The 27080-nt window shown below is 38.1% G+C and overlaps 1 protein-coding gene across 1 annotated transcript in view; it reads right to left on the minus strand.

Moving 5' to 3' along the window:
- Window positions 1–27080, minus strand: part of ofcc1 (orofacial cleft 1 candidate 1) — a 105588-nt gene that overhangs the window by 58435 nt on the left and 20073 nt on the right. Inside the window, exons 11-16 of the mRNA XM_047350578.1 lie at window positions 23276–23518; window positions 18838–18986; window positions 18509–18623; window positions 17554–17863; window positions 11553–11644; window positions 9641–9816 (exon numbers count right to left, since the gene is read on the minus strand). Of these exons, the coding sequence (XP_047206534.1) occupies window positions 9641–9816; window positions 11553–11644; window positions 17554–17863; window positions 18509–18623; window positions 18838–18986; window positions 23276–23518 (1085 nt within the window). The remainder of the gene's footprint in view (window positions 1–9640; window positions 9817–11552; window positions 11645–17553; window positions 17864–18508; window positions 18624–18837; window positions 18987–23275; window positions 23519–27080) is intronic.

The raw sequence follows: 27080 nt of genomic DNA on the forward strand, positions 1-27080 counted from the left end.
CATTACAGCTGAAATAATTGAACCTTGCCACCAACTTGTGATCCGGAACAGCACCTTCAGAGGATTGACAGCATGGATCCGGTGGTTCATTTCTAACTTTCACTCAAAGTATTTTGGATTTTTCTTCAGAAAAACAATGCGGCTTTGATATAAGGCACATGATGCTGTTACACTAGAAGTATAGGTCAAGCACCTCTGAGCATAACGACTGCTGACTTTAAAGCTTATCTAGTATGTATGCATAGATACAGACTAAAACAGATGGAGGGCACAGACTGATAGAAAGCCAGAGACACAGACTGAGGGGAGCGCTCTGATAGGCTCAGTTGGGGGAAACGGGTGGAGAGGAACGCTGGTCCCCAACGAGGCAAGCTAAGTGGGGAAAATTAGGTCAGTGTGTTCCTTGCGACTCCACAGCAAGAACAGGCATGTGTATGTGTGTGTGTTGCTGGTACACCTAAAGAGCAACACTGCACCGGAACAGACTCATACTGTGTCGATCTGTTTGTCTTTATATGTGTAACAGTGTATGCTGCAAGGTGCATTCAGTACAATGACCTCTGCAGTATCAGTCGAGTCTTGACTTCCCGTTAAAACAAGATTAAATTCCACAACTTTTTCATAACCAATCCAACTGAGACAGAAAACAAGGATGTAACTAATCATAGCATCATAATCTGTGACAAAATTGTTCAGAATATGGAAGAGTTGAATAAAGGTTACGTGACTTTTATCCCCATTTGGCCGCACAGTCTTCTAATTCACGCTTTTGGGACTAATGGAGTCTGCTGTCATATGTCCTCTGGAGGACGAGGATGCTCCTCTTTCTGTAGCTTCCACCGAGCTTCATCGCCACTCATTGTCTTTTCCTGTCTCCAGACCAGGACACGTCACACATACTATAATTGATATGAGATTTAGGGGGTATATTTTAATGTAATTAGAATCTTGGTAATTGGACTAATTAGATCTAATTGCTATGTGAGAATGACTTTGATTAAAACAGGTTTCTCTCCTCAAACGATGAGGAAAAAATAGTTGGGTGACATTGGTGGGATACAATGCAAAGCTAATTGACTATAAGCACCGATAAAGATTAGGTACAGTAATGTAGAGAGCACAGGAAAAACAGTCAACATCTGAGAATTTCTTTAGATAAGATAATGACTTTAAAACAGTGCCAAACTCAGATTAAAGGATTCTGCCAAAACTCTTGCTATACTGGCAAACAAACTCAGTCCGAGTATGTTTAGATTCCTCCAAAAGCAACAAAATGCTCCAATCAATAACAACAACTGCACTGAGCTAAGAGCTTTGATTATTCTGGGCAACATTCTGGGGAAAAAGGGCAGTTAAGTTACACATGCCGACATCAAATAAGCTGAAAGGTCTGCAGAACTCATGCATGTTTATTTGGATATCAGTAGCACAGTATTTTTTAACCACAAAGACTGGATCAATCTTGAAATAATTTTACATTTTTCCCTTTTCATCTGACCAGAATTTACTTTGTGTATTTTGATACTTGTAGTAAAAGGTGCAGCACGTTTGGAATTAATGGATTAGACTTATCAAGACTTTCAATAAAATGAAATTATGCTTTTTGTAGGCTAATCGTTGCACCTCTGCGTTAACAAATGTAGGGTTTAAAGCTTAATATAAATTAAGAAGAAATTCACACTAACAGAAAATGTATTTTTGGTGTGCTTCTGGTTGTTTCAGTAGGTAAGTTAGAACATTGTTCAGTGACAACAAATACAAAACACAATGAGATGCATAACACTGTAAAACCTTTAATAACCCTTGAACATTTTTACCTATTGTCACATAACAACAAAAATCTTCAATATATTGAATTTGGAAGTTTATGTGTCTCACCATCACAAAGAAATGCATAATTGTGAAAATTAAGATAAAATTATGGGTGGTTTCCAAGTCTTTTTTTTACAAATCAAAATCTGAAAAGTATGGCTTGCATTTGCATTCAGACCACTCGGTCAATACTTTGTAGGAGCACCTTTTGTCGCAGTTAGCTCCAGGACTTTTAAGGTATGTCTCTACCAGCTATGTGCATCTAGAAACGTCTGAGTAACAACTGAATAATGAACATCTCTGAACATCACCTTTAAAGTTTTGTAAAAATTCTCAAATAGATTTAGGTCTAGGCCTTTCTGAGACATGAAGTTGGTTTGATCTAAACATTCCATTTAGCGCTGCCCTCGACGCTGCTGTCCCCTGGTTCGAGTCCTAGCAATTGTGACCTGTGCTGCATGTCTTCCGCCCATTGCCCATCTGCCTAGTTTCAAAGAAAGATTACAAAATAAAGGCCACTAGTGCAGCAAAACAAATCTTAAAAAAAAAAAAAAAAGTTTTCCCAGTTTTTCTTCCAGTTTTGCTGTATATTTATCTCCATCCATCTTCCCATCAACTTTGACCAGCTTTCATGTTCCTGCTAAACAGTGGCACCCCCACATCATGATGTCAAGACCACTATTTTTGGGCATGGTGCAGGGTATTACCACACAAAACATTTTGCATGTAGGCCAATAAGTTAAATCTTTGTTTGCTCTGATTAGCGCACATTGTTTCTTATCTGTGCAGTGTCCCCTACATGGCTTGCAGAGGTTACCTCTTGTGACGTTTTTCAACAGTTCAACAATTCTGCAGAAACCAAATTTGTATGAGCTAACAGATCCTCCCACTTAAACTTTGATTGTCTGCAGCTTCTCCTGAGTTACCATGAACATCTCTTTTTGCTAATTACGTGTCTTTAAAAGGCAATTGGTTTCATAGAAGGTTGTTTAGGGGGAAATGAATAAAAGGGCCTGAGAACAAATACCTTTTCAGATTTGTATTTGCAAAAACTATTGCCCTTCCACTTCGCATTTACACATTATGATACTATATCTCTCACTAAAAGTCCCAATAAAATATGTTGAAGTTTAAGATTATGACTTGACAAATTATGAAAAAAGTTTAAAGGATGTAAAGACTTTGGCATGTCACAGTCAGTTGTGTCAGTTTTGTGTCATACATCTTTATATGTTTACTTAATATATTAAGCATTTGCTCCCTTATCTAAACTAGAACTATTTTTGGCCAGTTTCAACAAAATTATTCCCTTACATAGATAATTCATGGAATTCTACAGTACATAATAAGCTCTCTTTCAATACACCCCTCAACGTTTATTTTACAAGCTGAATAAAGTCCTCAATCTGACTTTTCTAGAAATGTGTTATTTTACAGCATTTTTGTCATTCATAAGCTATCTGTTCTGAATCGTTGTGTTTCCATGTGTGAGCTTAATTATGCATTAGCCCCTGATTTGCACATTTGTGTCAGGATGCCACATAAAAATCCCAATGAGCTAAGCCTCGTGCGGCTCAATAGATGGCAGTAATATCCCTCAATCACTGTGGTATGATTCCTCTTTGCACTTAAAGCACATGAATATTCAGATGTGTATGTCCACATCCTGCGCACTCATGCAGTTAGTATATACTGAGCACATAAACACAAGCAAACACTCTTGTACGCATGCACAAAAAACCATAGATACATTGACACAACCAAAACAAATAGTGATAAAATCATAGCAAATAAAGACATAAATAAATCCATTAAAACAATCCCTTTTGTCCGGATATTTGTGAGTCTTACAGTAACAGACAAGCCCAGAGCAATTCACAGGAAGATGGTTTGACTTTCCCTCTGCAGTGTTTCTGCCTTGGTTGTAAAATTTAAGACTCACACTGTACCTTCCTAATAGTCTGATTAGGTGAAGGCCAAGAAGGAGCTTTTAGCTCGAGATACTGTAAAGTGAATGCTTGCAAATATGAAATCAATAGCTGCAGCACCTTCACAGGGAATCAGGGGAAATGCTGAAGTTCTTACTCAATACAGCTAGTGTGTATAACAGACAGAAATGTCTCATCTCACCCAACCAACGACTGCTCAGAGGTAAAAAGCAGCACTATGAATAATCGTGAAAACCATTTAATTTTGTCCCTTTGTGAGCAGCCTGCCCGGGTTCTGTGCTCGTTTTGTATTCACCCCCCGCCTCAAGACAGTCCCTGTGTCGTCATTTGTTGGTAGGATATGCTGGTAATCATTTGAATTCCCTGAGTATGTTCAGAAGATGTCAGGATGTCTCTGATCTTGTTTAATATATGACCAGCAGCTATAAATTACGAACTCCCACAAATGAGGAAACAAGGATACTCTTAAATCTCTAGGGAGAATTCGCTTCAAGTTCCTCTTGCACATACAAAGTCTCCCTCTCCTCCCCTTAATTTACTTGGAGTTCAAATAAAAAAAACTAATACCTGTGACTTTTGAGTTGAAATAGGCTTTTTCACTTTTAGACTGTTTTGATGCCTCACCTTGTTGCTTTAGATGTATATGACCAACGTTGTTTGAAATTCTCTGGTCTATTTGTTTTTCATAAATTGTTTTTTTTAATTAAAATTAAATGCTGAAAGCCACACTGAGGACAAAAACACTTTATACTATTTCTCTACCATGGACAATAAAGTAAATCAAAGTAGGTTTGAAAATAAACACATAGTTGCACTATGATTATGGTAGGATTTTAGCAGCGTGTGTTTGGTTTGGCTTCATATGCAAAATAAACTTTAAACAAACACATTTATCACTTTCTCTCAAAATAAATATGAACCGTAATTAAAATAAAAGGAATAGTGATGATCTGATCTAAATTCACAAAAATTTGTACACAAGATGTGACCCTAGATTTTCTTTGCACCATGTTTGTTCTTCTAAAGTAGTTTGAAAAATTCAGCTATTCAGCTCTCGCTACATGTACTGGCATCGCTGATAAAAAGGGTAAACAGTTTTTAAATGATTTCATTTTTCATTTCAGTAGCATAACCTCACACTAGAGAAGTTGCTAACAGTGAGCTTTTGGGATATTTTCACTCCACAAGATTATTTTTAATTTATAATATATGCACTCTAGCTTCACAGGGTCTTTAAAAACCTACTCTGACCCACAGAACCCCAGATCAGCCCCCATACCTAGCAGTGGAGTAGTTCTCTACATATTCACAATACAGTTTAGATTCAAACCAACCTGGAGTGTTTGGTGTTTGTAGTGGAAAAGCTTCATCTGTCTCGCTGACCAAAGTATGCAGTTCCAATTAAAGTCACAGTAGTGTTTACTAAATAACTCTAAGTCATTTGTCCCTTCCAAGCCCATTTCACCACTGCCATTGTGTCCCTTTCTGCTTCCATGTTGTACCCATAAACAAAATATTTTATACCAAAATACTACTGCCATTAATGACTTACAGGAATAAATTGCCATAAAATTGCTCAAATCTCATGTTTTCTTAATTTGATTATTTATTTTCTTCTATGTGTTCGCCCCTATTTTCATTGAATGTTGTTCTGATCCCAGGTTGGACCAGCTGGCTCAATATGACAGATTAGGACCGTGATGATATTAAATAACTAAATGACCTTCTGATGGTGGATAATATTTATTGAAGCAATACAACCAAATTCTCTTAAAGTAATGTCTAAGGAGATACATAGAATATAGGATATGGAAAAACTATTTAAAATTGTCGATGTAAAAGCAGGTACAAAACGTCCTAGACAAGTATGAATTGGAACTAGGTTGGAATGAAAAATCTTGCTACCAACTAGCTACCAACTAGTCCATTTTGTTTCTGACTTTTACAGGTATGAAATTAGGAAACGACCAACAATCTTAATAACTTCAAGATATTTACATCTGTGACTCTAGGACAAATAAAGCTTTTCTCTGGCATTACTTCCAAGCAACTGCCAAACAACTCTTTGCTGCAGTTTTCCCAATGAGGATTTTTTTTTCACCTCCCTAACCATCCTGTTCACTATGTATGGTAAGTAAGGTAAGGTAAGTTTATTTATATAGCGCTTTTCAGTAACGAGACACTCAAAGCACTGTACATACAATTACAATACAATCACAAAGAAAATAAACACAGATACAGACATAGAAAAACAAATCAAATGATTCTAAGAAATCTAAAAATCTATGAATCCTTCTGAGAAATCTAATAGTCTCATCATTCCACTGAATTCTAACTAGGGAATGTATGATAGCAAGATAAACTTGGGTCCTCACCATGTGTTTTAATTTCTATACTGACTGTAGATATTAGTAGGTAGCTAGGTAGGTAGGTTTTTTGTTGCCATTTTCTGACTTATTACAACATACCTCAGCCTTAATGAGATGACATGTTGTCTTGTCTCTTTCCTATTTTGAAGAGTTGCTAAGGTAAATATTCCTTTGTGACCCCTTACATTTACACACCATGGAAACTGGAAATTCTGGATTAGTTTGATGTAACTGGTAGTTTCTACATGCTCCGATGTGTCAGTCTTCATGAATGTAAAACGATTCCATCACTGGTGATTTTGTTAAAAACATTAATTTCTTGACATACATTTTTGAGTAAATATACTCCAATCGGTGGTAGGATTTTACTTTTATATCATTTTAAAAAGTGGTACAAATAAACGTCAAGAGGACTCTGTCTCTCTACTAGGGTTGTCAAAATAATCGATATTTCAATATAATAGATACTAGAAACGTGAAGTATTCAAAGATACTCATTTGCGTCAAAAATATTAACTGACCCATTTTCGTTATCCAAATTGTCGCAACTTCTCCTGGCAGCAGCACTGCATCAACAGATACACTCAACACTTTCCTTCAGCCGCTTTTCTGACCAAAACAATGAGCTGCTGCAGGAAAGTGTAAACGTTGCTTACATGTCGAATAAATCCAGCAAAACAACATATGCATCCCTCTTTAGCCAACAAAGCAAACACAAAAGCATTGTTCAGAGGTACTTTCCCTATGAGGTGGACAGGTAAAAAACGAAATGCTACAGGATGCAACAAGCTAGCTGCACTAACGCTACTAACTAATGCTATGACAGTGATGATTGAGAGCAACTTAAAAAGGTCAGTAAAGCTCCTGTATCTGCCACAGTGAAGTTGTAAACCTCACAGACAACATAAGCTTCAAGGACACGGACAGCACAATGATGTGTCCTGATGGTTTGAGCTCCCCGGAGATGCTCCCCTCGAGATGCACTTCCCAGGCGCCAATGTTCCATTCTACTACGGTACAAATTATCGCAGGAAAATATTAATCAGCTGACTGCTCAATCAGCAACTAAATAGTGAAAAAACGCAATGAACCTCCATGCCCCACTTCATTACTCCTTCGTTTAGTTGTGAAGATATTGGAGGCTAATGTGGCTAATGATAACACAAGTGGTGCCAGACTGAAGCTGACAAGTAGAGGAGAAAGAAGAAGAAGCCTGTAGCAACCTACCCTGCTGCTGTAGTTGATCACTAAAGAAATAAGTAAAATTACCAGAAAGAGAGAAATTGAACAGGCCTGCTGCTGCATTCATTTGAATGGACCAGATCTTGTTTATGCTGTAAAATGTGTGTTTTGTACAGGTCCTTCTCAAAATATTAGCATATTGTGATAAAGTTCATTATTTTCCATAATGTAATGATGGAAATTTAACATTCATATATTTTAGATTCATTGCACACTAACTGAAATATTTCAGGTCTTTTATTGTCTTAATACGGATGATTTTGGCATACAGCTCATGAAAACCCAAAAATCCTATCTCACAAAATTAGCATATCATTAAAAGGGTCTCTAAACGAGCTATGAACCTAATCATCTGAATCAACGAGTTAACTCTAAACACCTGCAAAAGATTCCTGAGGCCTTTAAAACTCCCAGCCTGGTTCATCACTCAAAACCCCAATCATGGGTAAGACTGCCGACCTGACTGCTGTCCAGAAGGCCACTATTGACACCCTCAAGCAAGAGGGTAAGACACAGAAAGAAATTTCTGAACGAATAGACTGTTCCCAGAGTGCTGTATCAAGGCACCTCAGTGGGAAGTCTGTGGGATGTAAAAAGTGTGGCAAAAAACGCTGCACAACGAGAAGAGGTGACCGGACCCTGAGGAAGATTGTGGAGAAGGGCCGATTCCAGACCTTGGGGGACCTGCGGAAGCAGTGGACTGAGTCTGGAGTAGAAACATCCAGAGCCACCGTGCACAGGCGTGTGCAGGAAATGGGCTACAGGTGCCGCATTCCCCAAGTCAAGCCACTTTTGAACCAGAAACAGCAGCAGAAGCGCCTGACCGGACCTACAGAGAAGCAGCACTGGACTGTTGCTCAGTGGTCCAAAGTACTTTTTTCGGATGAAAGCAAATTCTGCATGTCATTCAGAAATCAAGGTGCCAGAGTCTGGAGGAAGACTGGGGAGAAGGAAATGCCAAAATGCCAGAAGTCCAGTGTCAAGTACCCACAGTCAGTGATGGTCTGGGGTGCCGTGTCAGCTGCTGGTGTTGGTCCACTGTGTTTTATCAAGGGCAGGGTCAATGCAGCTAGCTATCAGGAGATTTTGGAGCACTTCATCCTTCCATCTGCTGAAAAGCTTTATGGAGATGAAGGTTTCATTTTTCAGCACGACCTGGCACCTGCTCACAGTGCCAAAACCACTGGTAAATGGTTTACTGACCATGGTATCACTGTGCTCAATTGGCCTGCCAACTCTCCTGACCTGAACCCCATAGAGAATCTGTGGGATATTGTGAAGAGAACGTTGAGAGACTCAAGACCCAACACTCTGGATGAGCTAAAGGCCGCTATCGAAGCATCCTGGGCCTCCATAAGACCTCAGCAGTGCCACAGGCTGATTGCCTCCATGCCACGCCGCATTGAAGCAGTCATTTCTGCAAAAGGATTCCCAACCAAGTATTGAGTGCATAACTGTACATGATTATTTGAAGGTTGACGTTTTTTGTATTAAAAACACTTTTCTTTTTTTGGTCGGATTAAATATGCTAATTTTGTGAGATAGGATTTTTGGGTTTTCATGAGCTGTATGCCAAAATCATCCGTATTAAGACAATAAAAGACCTGAAATATTTCAGTTATTATAGAATCTAAAATATATGAATGTTAAATTTTCATCATTACATTATGGAAAATAATGAACTTTATCACAATATGTTAATATTTTGAGAAGGACCTGTATGTTTGTTTAGAAACACAATTTGTTTTAGTATAGAAGCGTCCTTTTTTCTCTTTCAGTAAAAAAAAAATATACATATATATTTGTATCAACAATGAAATGACAGTCAAACGGAAGCACACAGTAGGACACTAAGGATTAGCAATTTTAATAAAATAAAATAACTCCATGACTGGATCAAAGGTACATACTTCCAAAAAGGAAATTAACACTTATAGTGTAATTTGTCTACTGTTTTACCAAACAGGGAAGAGACACATTTAAATCATGTATTTATTTTCTAAATAAGGACTGAATTGTCCCATATTAAATGGTTTTGCCCTGATTAGGGAAGTAAACATATTGTCATATTGCAAAGAGGCCGTGCCTTCAAACAATGTTGCTACGGTATCAAAAATGGTATTAAGTCTCAAGTATTTTACATAGTATCAGTATCAACTTCGAAATTTAAGTATCATGAACACTTTCCAGTCAGGGTGAATTTTGTTGTGATCATCTTGTCTTCTTGATGTTAATTTTGTAAGCATGAGGATAGATACCTAGACTTACTGTAAAAAGAAAGTATATCCTTCCATCTCCTCCATGGAGAGACTCTTCACTGTAGGCTGCATTTTCTGTTTGTCTGCCTGCAGAGGCGGCCCGCTTCTGCCACTCATGCTGGGGCCGCAGCTATTTGTCTTCTTGATTGGCTTCTTCTGTGAGGAGCAGAAATCGGGGAGAACACATACGGATGTCATTTGTAATCAAAGCAGGAAACAGGCCTTTGAATTTATCTTGGAGGATGCACACGGTGTCTGTGGCATTTCGGGTGCTTTTCCTATATCTCAACCAGCTCCTCAACTGATGCGAGACAAGAGTGACGGCGAAATCACATACACTATGCCATCCTTCAAGTCGGGTTCATTCGGGAAGTGCGTGCATAGTGACGCTGGCGTTAAATATGTGATGTTGGAGCAGCACAGTTTTTTTTTTTTTTCCTGCACGCAAGTCATTTACTGTCATCATCATAAACACAGTCAAACGAAATCAGGAAGTGGGATTTAAAATTTTTCACCAAGGTACTTTGGAGCAGATATTATTTGTTAAGCCGCCAACATGTTAACGGCTGGCCCTGTCAGCCCTGTCTATGTTGCCCTTGGGTGGGCTTAGTGCCTTTCTGCTTGAAGTTGTGACATACACACCGATGTATGTTAATGAGATCCACAGTTGGAATAAGCAACCTCTCTTTTTCTCTAACACCCCTCCCTTATTCTACCTTCGCCTATTTCATCTTTTTTCTGCCCTCCGTCTCTTCTCTCATGTTGTACGCTAGACCCAGGAAGTAGTAAATGGGCAGAGTACCATGAAATCTCCATCCGTTTTGACAGGGCAATCTTTGCCAAAGCAAGCTTGGATTCCAGAGTGATGATCACAATATAAGGTAGAAGAGAGAGAGACAAATAAAAATGCAGGAGATATATAAACCACAATGTTCTCCAGTGTCTCTCCACAATAAATTTAATGCAATACCTTAAGAGTAGATTCAGTATATAGCTGGATTCCTGCCCTGTGGGCAAAGGGGTTGCCTGGAGAAAATTCATTTTAATTAGGCCGGCACTGCAGGTTGAAGGGCTGAAATCTGATCCCTAGTGCTCCCAGGCTCAGGCAGGTTGGAGATCATTCCACTTAATCATTAGACAACTGGGTTCCACACCGCAACGTTTGACAGATTTAGCCAGGTTTTAAGGATGGGGCACAGTGTGGTGAGAATAAAAATGGTGGACAGAGGTTGCGGAGAAATAAAAACCTCATATAAACAAACTCATTTATTTATCAGGACATTGCTGATTGATGGTCTTCTGAGGACCCTCTGGTAGATCGGCAAAAAGAGGTTACAAACAATAAATACTTGTAGGGCATGGAGGAGGAAGCCTGGAGAGGAAAATGTGAATGTGGAAGAGGGAGGGAAAGGCAGGCTTGATGTCGCTCACAGACTTCTAACTCCCCCAACAATAACATGGCAACAACAAAAGGCCGCTGCTGAGGCACAATGGCAGGGGCGGACTGAGAGGCTGCAACGCTGGATCAGCACAAGCGGTAATTTTGCAATTACCACTTCAAAGTATGGCAGGTAACATGCAGGCTTTGATTAATTTAGCTTAAGTCTTCTGTTGAACAGGAAGAGGTGGGTTAGGTAAAGGTTTGGAGAAGAAGAAAAAAGAAAAAGAAGGAGGGCTGGCTGGCATTGCTGATTTCACAGAATTTGAGCTGTCCTGGCTTGTCAAGTAGATCAAAACTGGCTTTGAAGGCTGAAAAATACCTGTTAGTGTGAAATGTATTTTGACAAATCTCAGATAATAAGCCAGGGAGGTGCACGTAAGGGTGGAGAGAGGGGCAAAAAGAGGAAGGAAAGTGGTGAAGGAATAAAGGAAGAAAACAGCTCATTTTAAAGGGTCAAACACATCTTAAACCAAAGTGTTACCTTGTACAGGTAGCCACCTTCTACTTTCTCCTGACATGAATCAGTCTTCTCTGCAGCGCTTCCTGAAAATACTTCTGCGGAGTCATTCTTCCCTGCATCCCAAAATGGAAAGTAATGTAGTTAAATCTGCAGTGAGGAAACTAAGATGAAAAAGTTTGTTCAACGCGACTTAGTACAATTTATGCTACAAAGTCCATATATTGCTTGTTAATAGTTGCCAGACATGCAATGGAGAACTTTGGAGAACAATGGAGAAAACCAAAAAAACTAAAATTTTATGCAAAACCTACAATGAAGATTTCATGCTGAAGACGTTTGTGAAATGCAGGATTGTAGCAAAAAATATTTTTTTCTGTTGAAATCATCTTTGATTTTCTTACCAAGCTTCACATATTTTCTAGAAAAAGATTTAAATAAATAAAATATGCAAAAAAGATTTTGGACTAAAAAAAATAACAACATGCAAAATGTAATCTGAATTTGATCAAAGTATAATAATGTATGAACTAACTCCTCAAGTCAGAGTCAAAGTGGTTTAGAATGCCTAAAATACACAATTAGAAATAATGAAAAATCCAAAAAGAAATTAATAGTGTTGCCGAACCTATATCCTTTCTCCTTATCTCTACAAAATTACATTTGCAGTGTTTCTCATCCTGCAATTTTTCCTTTTCTTTATATCTCTCTCACTTTTTCTTGCCGTAATTTAAATGGTAAGCCACCAGATGTGTGTCTCATGCTTGAAGAGTCGAGGATCTGCATTATTTAGCATATTAACATTCACAGAATTTCAAAAAGGGGTTCCTGCTTTGCCTGGAGGTTGTAATTAAGTAAACCTTAGCTTGATACGTGTAAAAATCTCACTCTATGAAACTTTTGTCCCCCTCATGGAACCAATCATCTATATATAATACATATAGAAAACTCAGTGAAGATATAATTTCTTCTCTTGCCACAATATTAAATATATCAGTAATAATGACTTAAACATAAAATATCAGTCTGACAGCTAAAATGTAGTACATGCAAATGTACAAAAAAAAGATTCATTTTTACTTTGAAAGGACTCTAAAATCACATATTACAGAAATAATGTATCTATTTTATTTTCAAGGTTATGTTTTTTCTGCCTTGCTTATAGTATAATACTCTATTTAACATTTCTCATTGCATATATAGCTGTAAACTCAGTTATGTGTCGCCAGAATCATAAACATGCATTGATGTTTTAAAGAAATGTTGACATTTTTGTGAAGATCCATTAGAAAAGTAAATGGAACTGTAAAAGAAAAACACATTTAGAAAAAAGGTTAAATAAATTAGCTATGTGATTTTATAAATGCTTAACATGGAATATACAAAATATGATTCTGTGTTTTTACTTCATCACAGTCAGCAAAGTTTCTGTGTGTGTACAGACAACCTGAGAAAGAGTGATGAAACCCACAGCCACCTTTTCTTTGCATGAGTGCACACAAACACACAAGTTCGTACACACAAAAAAATCTCAGCCACCATTAACAACATAAACAATCATGTATACTTGTAGACTTAGACCCCCACGGATTTGAATGTTGTCTAAAGCCATGCAACCGAACACACACACTCATTACACTGGGGCCCCACTTGCTAATGGTCAGATGCTGTGGAACCAAAACCAGTGCGGAGGCAGCATCGGCTGCTTTGACAGCTAAGGGCTACGTCCGTGAACTTGGAGCGCTGGAGCTGCCACAACTCCAGCCTCTCCGGGCACCCAAGGCCAACAACAAACTCCTTGTTCTTTCCCAGTGCTCTGAGCTATGTTAAGACTGATACACATGCTCATCCATTACACACACACACACACACCCACATATTGCATTGATGCACCCACACACCAAAACGCAAAGACATGAATGTAGACACTTGCATATATGCACAAACATTTTCGAGGGTAGAAATATAAGAGTGTTGAGCTTACAAACATAGTCAGGTTGAGTGAAGAAAAAGCCCGAAGGCTGCACCACTGTGTAAGCCCCCGTTACTGTGTTAACAGTGAGATGGAACCAGAGTGAAATGCCAGTTATTGCTCATCAAGGCCCATAATTGCATGATGACTGGCCAAGATTTGCTAAAGAATCAAAGGTTATCAACTTGCAAATTACCCGAGTTCATCGAGGGATCTTGTGCTGTAATGCTGTAAATGCTTGGTGTTGCTTTAAGCAAGAGTGCATTTATTTTTAATCTACTGGATTTTGTTTACAGTAAAAAACACGTTATGAACAGTAGTGTGTGTACAGTGCCTTGAAGATGTATTTATACCCCTTAAACGTTTTCACACGTTATCACATTACAACCAGAAACATCAGTGGATGCACACTTGGTAGTTCATAATTGTAAAGCAGAAGAAAAAGTATTGATCATTATTATAAAATTCATACAAAGACAAACGGAAATGTGTGGCCTGAAATGTGTGGCCTGTATTTGTATTTAGACTCGTTTAGTCGGTAGAAACACTTTTTTCTATGACAGACCAACACAAAATACTTTATAATTTTAAATTGGAAAGATAATGATACATTGTTTTCAACATTTTTTGCAAATAAAACTAAAATATGTGTCGAGCATTTACAGTTAGCCCTGCTGAGTTGATATTTTGCAGAGATATTGCTGCAACTAAAGCTGCAAGTGTTAGGGACTGACGTTTTGCCAATATGTCTTTCCCAAATAGCTTAAACTCAGTCAGACTGGATGGAGAGTGACTGTGGAAGAAAAGCATCCTTACAGCATGATGTTGCCATCTCCATGTTTTATCTCACGGATGGTGAAGTAATGTGCAGTGCTAGTTTTTCTATAAAAATGGCATTTTGCAAGGAGGGAAAAAGTTATTATTGTCTAATCCTATTAGAGCACCTTTTTCTATGTTTGCTTTGCTCTTATACGGCTTTCAGCTAACTTTAAAATGAACTTTTCAGGGGTTTCATTCTATAGTGGTTTTCATTCTGCCACTCATTCGTTGTTTTATAACCTAAGCCTGATTTAAACTTCTCCAAAACATTATGCCTGACCTCTCTGGTGTGCCACTGGATTTTCTTGTTCAGCAATGGTATTTAAGAAACCTCTGAGGACCCCGCAGAACAGCTGTAGAGAAGCTGAGAGAACCCTGAAAGGGGAGTACTCCAAAGAAGACATTAGATGCGGAGTACCTAATCTCATCTTGAGTGACGAGGGGTTGGGATCTTAAGATAAATTCATTGAAAAAAAGCAACAAAGAGAAATGAAACAGCACTCATCAGCATGCTTATAATGACCCACTACAGGCGTCATGAAATGAGACACTGATCTAATTTGTCATTTGGGTTCAAACAAACCTAGTATAACTGGATCATTCTGTTAATGTGAAAGGTCACTTAACCCAGTGTGCCTCTAGCTAATCACCATAATACTAAATACATTTCATTACGCTTAGGCAAGTCATCTAAGGTAAATCAGATTATTATCATGGAAATACAAAATGATGAAATCACACACAACAGCGTTTGCGGCAATCCTCTAATACTCTGATCACAACTTGTCAGAGATATTATTTTAGATTGGGATGTCAGGTTTGGTTTTGTTGGCACATGACAAGTACAGTGATTCTCTTGTTTTATATAAAAGGGATTAATTAACTTAAGGCCTCAGGATTGTAAACCCAATGTTTTACTGCCAAGCCTTGTGTACGTTATAAATGACAAGAGGTCTCTATGTACTTGTCCCGCCTCTGAGACAAATGGGTATTAAGGAAAATCCAGGCATTACATGTACAGAGATTGTGATCCCACCACAGCACACATCAGCATCTGAAATAGGGAAGCATAAAATAGAAAGGAAACATCTCAAACCCCCACACCACCACAACCACCACCGATTTGACTAAGAACTGGGGAAGCTGGAGGATAATTCGTTTTTCTTTTTCCTGACTGAATTGGATTTCCATTTTTGGCTAGGTTAAAGTTGTCCATCCAATCGCCCTGCTCAGCCTTGACATATCGCCCCATCTGAACGCCATAATTCACTCCAGAGGTAATGCAACCTGAACTGATCTGTATGCAAATAGGCCCAAATGTCAGATTGGCTTAGGGAGCGGCACAGATGAGGTGCAGGACACCTTTTGATCCATTATTTCACTCGCCGGATCAGGTTCACTTCTCAAACAACCTCCTCACCTGGCTGTGAGAAGGTGCATGTGTGTGTGCGTGTGTGTATGTGTGTGTGTTTTCATGCATGTCTGTGCATGCGAGAGCTTGCAGTCTTCTGCAGTGAATAGATCTGCTGAACTTTGCATTATGTGGTAGAACATAAATCCCGACATAATAAGTGCATTTCTCGCTCTCTGTCTCTTAGGAAAGGCAGTCAGTTCGTTGGGGACACTTCCCTTGTGGGTGTTAGGATCTCTGTGGGGGGTCACAGGTCAGCTAGCGGAGGAAGCGACAAGCTGTGAAATGTAAAAGACCAATTTCTTCCACATGTTTCAGTGCTGGGAGAACACTGCCAAGCTGTCAGCCAGCATCACGTTTAAAATGGGCCAGGGTGCTACCCAGCAGACCTGTCACAACTCATTTGTAATTAAAAAGCCTGTGTGATGTTTAAAGCAGAGCACCCCAGAAACTTTTGAGAACTGTTAAATAAAGATGAGCTGTATGTGCACATGGAAAGAAAGAAAGAAAGAAAGAAAGAAAGAGGGTATTAAATATTGCGCAATTGCAATGTATAAAAGATATTCAAACTTACCAAAACATTAGAATCAGAATTTAATAAAATATGTTCTTTCAGTAAAATGTTATTTTTATTCGCAGTGTTTGATCTCCTGCAGAGCACTTAGCTAAAGCACCAAAGCTAAAGTCAAACTTGCTAGCAAGCTAAACCTCTTTACCCTGATGTGTTGATCCTAATGAACGGCACACCTTAGCTATGGCTGTCAGGGAAACGTTTTACATGCCACTTTGTTAAAGTAGACTTAAAAGAGTTGTTATCATCTTATTAAATGTCTTACTCCCAAAACCAGTCTATCAATATTGTTTTGTTTCTTTTTAACATGGGACTGTGAAGCACAATAAGAAAATAATCTAAATAAAACGTTAGAATTTAACTAATTTATTTCACCTGCTGAACCTAGTAAACGTTAGGAACTTTCCTGAAATATGTGGATGAGAAAGCTGTTTGTTAAAACGAGGGTGTTTTTCAGCTGTAACAACTTTAGCTAAATTATGAAAGTCACACTTGCTAAATGCTAAAGTCAAATTTGCTTGCAAGTTGGGCTCCCTAACTCTAGCACGTTAGCTGTATCTCAAAGGAACTTTACAACTTTTAAAACTTTTTAAAAATATATTTACAAGATGAGGAACATATTTAAAACGGATTATAATTTGAATAATTTATTTGTTTTTAAATGTTAAAGTTATATATTTTATACACAGAAATATCAACTAAGCTCTGCACAAATAAAACACCAGTTTATTTGTTAAATTCTATGAGAGTGTTTTATTAGTGTTGACAGACACTGACGGATTTTTCCCATGTTCTCCTCTTATTTAGGAAAAAAACTCTTTGTCTCACTGGCATATTAGAGTTATTTAGTGTTTTCAGTAACTACTAATTAGACTTCTTTATTCACTGCTTTCTATGACAGTATGATAAGGATTCATTTACAGGTTAAATTTGCATTGGTACTTGTCTGAATTTGTCAAAGCTATCCCTGGCAACAAATAATGCGCATATGGCCAAAATCTTTGGTTGTATCCTGCACAGCTTATCTGATGGGTTTTGTCACAAAATCTAAAAAAGAAAACATAATTTGTTTATGCAATTTCTGCTGCCTGGCTTTATTTAACTTTTCCCTAAAGCACATTTACCTCAGTAGAGAGTTGATTTAAGTGATATCTGCCATTCTTCCACCCCCCACCCCTCCAACTCAAGACATTAGAGTGACATTTTCTCCCCACAGTGCCCTAGTTGGGGTTTTTCAGCTTCGGACTCCTACCTGGCAGAGATGAAGAAGAGCAAGCTGAATCAGCTGATAGATGGAGAGGTGAACCCTGCTGAGAGTGTACCATGGTGGACTCTCCTGCTCTGCAGCTGGGGCCTGTGTACAGATGCTGCTGGGATTGGACAAGAAGGGGTCGGGGAAAAAGTTGAGACTGGGATGTGGGGCGGGGCTGGAGGGGCAGCTGGGTAAAGGTCCTATCATGAGGATCTTCAGGTTTGGTTAAGATTTTAGGGTTAGAGAAGGAAATTGATGGCGCAACAAAGTACTTTGTCTCTCCAGATGTTCCAGGTGGATGTTTCTTTACCTAAAACACACACAAATAAATGAAGGAAAAATCAAACTGTTGGTGCACATGGATATAACATGTAGTTTGTCTCTATAATCATTGTATGCCATATTGCTAGTGTGTGGTATGACTATTAAGTCTGTTAGCGTACATACTAAAATATTTTTTTGTTCACTGCATTAGCAAAGACAAAAAAAAATATCCTCCAGGAATCAAAGCAACAGTAGACCACAGTAATGATAGAGTAATACAAACAGCATGTCACAGTCAAAGGGATAAAGAAGCAAACAGAAGAGAGAGAGCATTGTTCTGTTTTTTTAATTTGATTAAGATGTTTACTAATCTAATCAATGCATCAGCTCAGATGCATCCGGAATTATTGGGTAAAGATGTGGATTTTGTTTTCTCTCTGGAGACAATTTCCAATTTCTCTGTAAACGCTTTTTGTCATAGAAAACATCCAAATGTCAGATGCCGCTGGACTTTCCATAACAAGCTAAATAATGAAACAGGGATTGTATTTTTAAACTTCATGCACACATGTTCCCATAGCCCTAAATGTGCAGTGGAAAGATAACAACTTTAAATGCAAAAAACAAACTGCAGGTCTTCTTGAGAACCACATGTAGGCATGTTTTTTTAACTGGGGATGTGAGCACTCACCTGAAAATACAGGTTGCACAGCCAGTGGTCAAGATCGGAGGAGATGATAGCCTCAATTTTTTTAAACTGGTCCAGTCGTGGGCTGAGCTCCCCCCTGATCATTGGAGTTTTGAATCTAAGAGGATAAAACATCATTGCTGGCAGCCAAAAGCCTTGATGATTTAAGTAGATGTAAGCAAGCAATTAAATAAATAAAGTTGCAGATGTTTTTGTTTTTCAGAAAAGTGTTGAAATGCTTTTCTCAAATGCATGTCTCCTTCTAGTGCTAATTTAGCCAATTCTATTCTAAAATGTTAGCTTGCAGTGAAAATATCAGGTTATTGACTCACCTGCCTTGGACTAGACTTAAGTTCAGGCCACATATAGGAAATACTCCCCAGGCCAGTACAGAGCTGAAATGGCTACCGTGTCCAGGTAGGCTGATCAATTGGAATACCAAGATCATGGAGGGGGTGATGTAAGAGGCAGCAGGTAAGCTCTACAGAAATATAGTAACCCACAAAAACGCTCTGAGTTCAATTCTGTCATCTTACAACCAAATGCTTTAATGCATTATATTACACTTTATGATAAAGACAAACTGTAAGACAAATAAAGACAAATGTGGATATTTATGATGTGAAAATATTCACATTTGATAGGATGACGGACATAAAGAGACTTTTTAAAGGCCTCCTTCAAACTGGAATCTTTGCCCATCTGTTTCTACAAATTGACAAAGAGTATACATTATGTTGCACAGATACAGGCTGTGTATCTGTGCAACATATGTCTGCGCTTCAGATTGCCACTGTAGTACAAACTGACAGCTACTGAATTAGAGATCCAGTAAGGCCACCATAAATCAAATTGATAATATTACGGTTGTCTTCCATGAAGCAAAAAGTGTTGGTGGTTAGCAGTCGATGGCAAATACATGCATGCTTATTTACCCAGAGAACGGTAGGGGTTTGCTTAAAAAATGAACTGACAGTGAAGTGTGCCCCACTTCATCCATCACTGAGTAGGAAATATTTTATCCCTTTATTAGTTGTAATGGAAAATGGAGGGGACTTGTTTTAACGCATTAATCATGTGTATCATGTACCAAATCCGGGACACACTGGTGAAATGATGGGTAGTGGTGTGTGATTCAAGACATAAATTTATGGAACAATATCACGGATTACAGATATTGAGGATATTTATATAATTCATTTACTGTGGGAAATATGACCTCCACCAGAAGTGCATTGTCGTTGTGTGTGTGTGTGTGTGTGTGTACACATGCTGGAAGTTCCTGCTTTGAGACATGAACAGTTATTTGCATTTGTGTGTAGGATATCCTGTGTTTCTGTAAGTTTTGTGTGAGTGTGGTACATACAGAGACTCGCAGTGGCATTTAAACCACAAACTTCAAGGTGTTTGTTAGGACTTGCTGCATAATTGTAAAGTGGAAGGAAAATAGTGTGGTTCATAAGATGATTTCTACATTTTGTCTTGAGGATACCGGTTTTACCAAATACATACATACAGTTTTCCCCTATCCTTCTTTGCAAAATAGCTCCACATCAATCAGATGGGTCTATGTCTGTGAATGGCAATGGCAATTTTCATATGTTGCTGCTGCAAAAATCTAACAGCATTTTTTTAAACCTTGCCACATATTCTCATTTGGATTTGGGTCTGGAGTTTGACTTGGCCATTTAAACACACTGATATATTCCATTATATGTTTGGCTGAATGTTTAATGTTGTTGTCCTACTGGAAACTGAACCTCTGTCCTAGCCTTATGCACTTGCTAGCAAATTTTTGAAGAATGCCCTGTATTAATATCTAAAAATCTTCCCATAAAATGTGACGAGCTTCCCAGTGATGGATGGGGTGGTCAGAGCCATAGTGTTTTCTATGTGGGCTAAAAGGTCTAATTTTTGTCCCATCTGAGGGGAACAGCTGCTTCCACATGTTTGCTGTGTCTCCTCTATGGCTTGTGATAAACTTAGAATGGAATTTCTTACAACAACGGTTTTGTCTTGGCACTCTGCTCTCAAGGCCAAATTTATTGATTGCATGACTTTTTTTTTAATCAATAATTTTTCAGATGACTGATTAAACTGTGCCCCATGAGATGTTCAGAGCTTGGAATGTTGTATATAATAACCTTACTTTACACTTCACCATACCTTCACCCCTGACCTGTCTGGTGCGTACCTTGGTCTTCATAATGGTGTTTGTTCAGTATGGAAACACAGTAATTAGAACACCCACAGCACAAGCCAGTAAGGACTTTATTTGCTGACTAAAGCATAGCTCCAATGTTCAAGAAAGACAGATTAGACCAAATGAATGAATTTCTACAAGACCACTTTTCTTTTTGTTTATTTTATACTTGTTTACTCGAAAACTAAAGCCACATACACATCCTTCTAATTCTCACTTAAAATGAAATTCAGACAGTCTTTCAACTCTACCCAGGCATTCCTACTCACCTGCAAATGCTTGACACTCCACTGTTTCTGCCTTAATCTGGCCCAGACAGACAAAACAAGTGATGAATGAAAAAAGTGGGGGAGAGAGAAAGAAAGATAGAGAAGGAGGAAAGGAAAATAAGCTCCTGGCCTCTCTCTACCATCACTAATTCCTCATTTCCTCCTAGAAGAGACTGCATGTACTTCTGAAATCGCACGCTATAGTGTGGGCAAGAGGAGGAAAGGAAAAAAAAGCAGCTAAGCTAGTGGTCTCATACAAATCTGATCAGCATTTCCACTGCTGTCAATGAGAATAACAACAGCTGGTTTGCCTTTAAAGCTCAGCTCACAGTTTAGGGAGGAGTGGAAGAAGAGTGACACAAGGCATTTACTATGCCGTACTTAAACCGTTTTTTTTTTACCTCTGAAACAGATCCCAGGTCTGCATTCAGTTCATGCCAGCTTTTACCCCATGCTTTATGTTTGATGGAAGCTGGAGACAATATTATCAGGGAGCTTGAGCTCAGTGAATACGCCCACAAGCATAGTGTCCACATGTGCTGAATGCTCCACATAGGCCTTCAACAGATGCCATCAGAAAACAGTGCACATATACATGACGATATAGGATCAGGAGGGACACTGAATATAGAGGCGTCTGTTTTAAGGTTTTTTTTGCATGTGAATCTTTTATATAATCAATGAATAAACAGAACTGAAAGCATCCTAATCCACTGGTCAATATCAACCATCCAGAATAAGTCTGTGGGGTTTTAAGATTAGTGCTGCTTATATACAGAGAATGACTTCTTTTCAAGAGGCTTAAGGAAGTGGTTGTGAAATGTGCTCAGATTTGATCTAATATAATCTGCTGGACCAAAATGGGAAAACAGATTGATTGTTCTATTATGAAAAGGAAAAAAAGTTGAGATTTTCTAACACATTAAATTCCAAGCAAAAGTAATAGTATTCCTTGAACATTTTCACATTTTGTTACATTACAATCCCACGTTTCTATGGAGAAGACAATCACAAAGTAGTGAACAGATGTAAAAGGGATCTTGTAGAATTCAGGCTTTTAATTTCTTTTACACAGTAAAAATTAAAAAAGTGAGGTGTGCATTTGTATTCAGCCCTTTTTACTCTGTTAATCCTATATAGAATTTCAGTGCAACCAGTTTCCTTCAGATAACATCTTATTGGTAAGTAAAATCCACCCTTGTCTAGTCATACATCCAGCTGTTCTGTGAAGACCTCAAAGGTTTGTAAGAGAACTTCTGTGAACAAACAGCATCATGAAGACCATGGAACACACCAGAAATATGGTAAATCTGGAGAAGAGCCAAGCAGATCCACAAATTCAGGTGAGGACATCTGTTGACAGGACTATTGCCCCTTTTCCATTAGTACCTGCTCTATTTGACTCATCTTGGTCTGCTCTACTCTACATGGTTTGGTTCATTTTCCATGACAAATGAGTACCATCTCAATGTGGGCGGGATCTTCAATAGCAAGGCGACCCCAAGATCCAATAAAGTATCAAGATGGGATTTGTAGTGACACAAACACAATAGCCTTGACAGCTGCTTAGTTTATGGTTGTTGTCAGACTCAAAGTAAAATTAGAGGTATGCTATGGGCAGCAATACAAAACACTCTGGATAAGTACAGGGGGAGAGAAGGAAGCCATAGAGTGGTATCAAACTGTAAGGCACCACCTCGGGGACATGTGAGGGTAAGCTAACACCACCTACTGCTAGTTTGCTATAGTGGTCATATACACAATAAGGCCAGTGTTCAATGATCAAAGATATCAGTTATCATAATATGAATGCTGTGAATAGTGACACTGCCCCCTACCCAAGCAGTGAAAGATGGTCTTCTGACGTCGTTTTTCTCAACACGACTCGGCATGCTTTGAACCACCTCTAACCAGGTTTACGGTTCCACGTAAACGTTACTAATGGAAAAGGTCTCTGTTAAAGCTTTTCTTCAGAAGAGACAGAGAAGACCCTAAACATACAGCCAGATTTAGAATCGAGTGGCTTAGATTAATACATATTTGTGTGTTAGAATGGCCCAGTCAAAATCCAGCTTTCAATACAACTGAGAATCTTTGGCAAGATTGAAAAACTGCTGTTTAGATTTCTGCATCATTTATATCCAATAAACACTCCAACTTCCATATGTGTGCCCAAAATGTTTGAAATTGTTAATAGAAGTGAGGAAGTCTTAGACCTTCCGCTCTTTTTTAATTATGGTATGTTATTATACATTCTCATAATTTAAAAATTTTATAAAATAAGTCAATTTTAGGCACCATGAACAGGCTCTGGTTAATGTGCAGGTCATTGTCGTAGAAGCGGCCTCTGTGCTCCACTGGCTGAGTAGATGCCACCCATGTTTGCTGTTCTGAACTGTTTTGGAAGGGCAGAGGAGGACCTCCTAGATGGCTCTGAAGTGCCACGCTGACAGAATAGAGACCTCTTGGAAGCTTGTCTCTGGTGGCTCTAAGGCAACATACACACACCTCTAAAGGTTGGGGAAGAGGTCCCTGGTCCCCCTATTAAAGAGAAAATGTAGAACACAAGGATTACATTTAAATTCCATGTTTTGCTAATATAATTATTTCATTTCAATAGAGGCTACAGATTCTGTGTTCTTACACAAAGTTTTACTGGACAGAATATTTTGTTCTGCAGTTAATTGCATCAATAAAACAGACAAAAAGCTTATGCACTAATATCTAACTGTCACATTACAACCACAGTTTAATTAAAAAGGTGCCTAGTTTTTTAGAAAGAACAACCTTTCTTGAAGTTGTATCTACACATAATTAACACATACCACACTGTATCACACTAATTATACCACACTAATTATGTTATGTATAAGCTAAATTATCAACAAGTATTATCAAAACAGAGGGTTAAAGAAGTTAACTTTAGTGTAGCACTTCAACCAACTGTCCTGCTTGAGAAGAGGTAATGTGTAGAGTCAGATATATCTATAGAAGTAAATGATAGTTATACACCAAATAAAGCACTAGACTTGAATTTGGTTTCAGTGAATTCCTAATCTTATATGATTTGGTTTGGAATTATTGACAAAAACAAACTGATAGGAACATTCTTATTTATTTCAGTACCAATAAGGAACTTATATAGACTTAAATCATAACACATGAAGAAATTAATTGGGCTCTCTTTATTTCATATTATACAAACAAAAGCCTGTTTGCTGTTTGCTGAAAGTTATTTAAAGGGCTTGGAGAAAATAAAGAAAGCCATCTATTCATTTAGCAAAGACGAATAAGAAATTGCACAGAAATAAGAAACAATTCAGCCCAGCCAAAGGGAGAGAGTTTCTTCAAAAAAAAAAAAGAATTCAGAGGCTAAGCAACTAGGAGCCAGTACCACAGTTAACCTAGAATAAAGATGATCTTATGGTGTTTAACTAAACAAGACAATGCTTCATTTAGGAAAGCCTGCATCTTTACATAGCCTAACCAGGGCTCAGCATTAAACCCCAGAACATCTGTTGAGATATCTCAAATGGCATCCAGCGTATCAAAGCTTGAGAGGATCTGCTAGGAAGACTTGGATAAATGTCCCAAATCCAGGTGTAAAAGGCTTTTAAAGTCTTACTAAAGAAGCTGTAATTGCTGCCAAAGGGGCTTCTGCAAAGTAATAATTTCATTTTGATCTTTTATTAATTTTTGAAAAATATGTTTTCACTTTGACATTATAATTAGAAAGTTTGAACCAGTCAGAAAATGATTGATTAGCGGAAAACCTAAATTTACTCATGTGAAATGCAAGAGGAGGTCTGAATGCTGAAAAAAACGTATATTTATAAAAAGTCCACCACAACTAATATCTTCATTGCAATATTAATTCAATGTTGGGGTTATAGCCTTTAAGCATCATTCAAGGCACATCAAAATTAACTGCTGTCAAAGTCAGATTGCCCATTTAGATGTAGATAGAAGATGGAGAAAATGCAAGACCTGTGGTGGTGAAATATTCTTTTAAGGACTTGTGTTATGGTTTAGGGTGGGTAATTGAATAAATTGATTAAATAGAATATTCAGAAGATATGTAATAAATGTATTTTCTCTTATGTAAGGTCTGAAGAAGATTTAATTGATTAATATTCAACATAAAGTTTGAAACCTTTTATAATTAACTATTTCTTCATTTTCTTTTAACATGTTGATGTCTAATAAGCAGTCATGCCAGCTGATACTGATAATTAGTATGGTCTCTAAATATAGTTGTTGGTATTTTGTGGTGGGCAGGATCATTTTAATTATAATATAATCCTATTGCCACACCAAGTCGTTGATCTTCACTATTGTGAAGAATCCGATTTTTTTAAATGAATTTAACATTCATGTCCCTTTCTATCTAATCCAATCCTATCCTACACTACCCTTCTCTTTCTAATCCCATCCTCTTCCATTGTATCATAATGTATTGTGTCTTACAGTATAATTATATACCATAGTGTATGGCATCACCTTGCATCATACTGTAATATATCCTATCCTATCCTATCCTATCCTATCCTATCCTATCCTATCCTATCCTATCCTATCCTATCCTATCCTATCCTATCCTATCCTATCCTATCCTTTCCTATCCTATCCTATCCTATCCTATCCTATCCTATCCTATCCTATCCTATCCTATCCTATCCTATCCTATCCTATCCTATCCTATCCTGTCCTATCCTATCCTTCAAGACAGTCATAACATCCACTGTAAATTACATCTCCTAATTCCTATTTATTGTATGTGCTTAAATATACAGTATGTTAACCAGGTCCTAAGGGCATATTTTGAGTGTCTGGCAATTAAAGCCTCTGTTCCAATCAATGATACAATCAAAGAGCTACACACACTCACACACACTTATATTTTTATTCTAGGACTTTCTCCATATGCTGTCAAGTATCATCTTTACCTACTTTTTAACGATTTTTACAAAACAATTTCAGCTAGTAAACGGTCAAAATGCCCATGACAGTGCCAGTCAGTAAAGGGGAAGGCATGTGCTGATCCGTGCAGTAATATCCCCTCAATTTTCCCACTGTGAGCTTCTTTGAATACCAAAACAACCAAAAACAATATAGGCAGAAGTAAAATTAGTATAATTGGTGGCAAAGCGGTTTAGCCCACATGTCTCACATTTAACAGGAGGTGGGGAGGGCCTCCAAGCTCCCACACTGGAAAAAGATGTATGCGTGCAGACTGAAACAGAAAGAAAGATGGAAAAGGAGGCGGAGGAGGGGGGGAAACAAAGCAAAGAATAAAAAATAATAACATCACATCACTGTATCTAATTTTCAGCATGTGTTGTAGAAGTATTGTTATTGTCTGGCTCAAATGATTGCACAGGCATCATAGGAAACAGCAAAGACAGCAAGGTGAAGGTAAAAGGTGAAGTGAGCCAATTTTCCATATCAGAGGTGGTTTGTTTGCCCCGAGCCTGAGTTGTGCCTAAAGTGCCATAACATTACAGCACTCCTACAGATGAGATCAAAGGCTCTAGTGAGGGATCCTCCGTGGTTTTGCTGGCAAGTGGCCGTCCCATCGCTGAAAGATCTTTGGAGGGCTTTCCACACATTGACTGATCACACAAAATGCACTCTTAATGGAGACAGGAAATGCCACATACAAAAACTTCCTTTCTTTCTAAGTATGGGCTAATATTCAGAGATTAAGCTTTCTTGTTAATTATTTTCATTTTAATTAGTAAATCTTAATTAACAATGAACATTTACCCTTAAAATATTTTGGCTTTGGAATGAAGGAGGGGGTGAAGAAAAGAGAGAATAAATATGACAATCTTTTTGGGACCTCCGGGCAGGATTACTGATGCAGGCTGCTTTAGTTATTAAACACGTTCTAAATTAAATGCCTCCATGAATTTTGCACAGAAATATATTTTCATAGTTTTGCATGCCAAATGTGACATTTTAGATTTCAGATTCATCTCGGTGCAGTAATTTTTAAGAAATGGCATATAAACAAAGATTTTGTCATTTACCAAAAGAAATTACTATGCGTGGCAGGTTTGGGCAGTGCTTCTCTCTTTCTATTTTTTTTTCTTTTTGCCTC

This window comes from Girardinichthys multiradiatus, chromosome 21 (genome assembly GCF_021462225.1).
Source record: "Girardinichthys multiradiatus isolate DD_20200921_A chromosome 21, DD_fGirMul_XY1, whole genome shotgun sequence".
In the NCBI taxonomy this organism is placed as follows: domain Eukaryota; kingdom Metazoa; phylum Chordata; class Actinopteri; order Cyprinodontiformes; family Goodeidae; genus Girardinichthys; species Girardinichthys multiradiatus.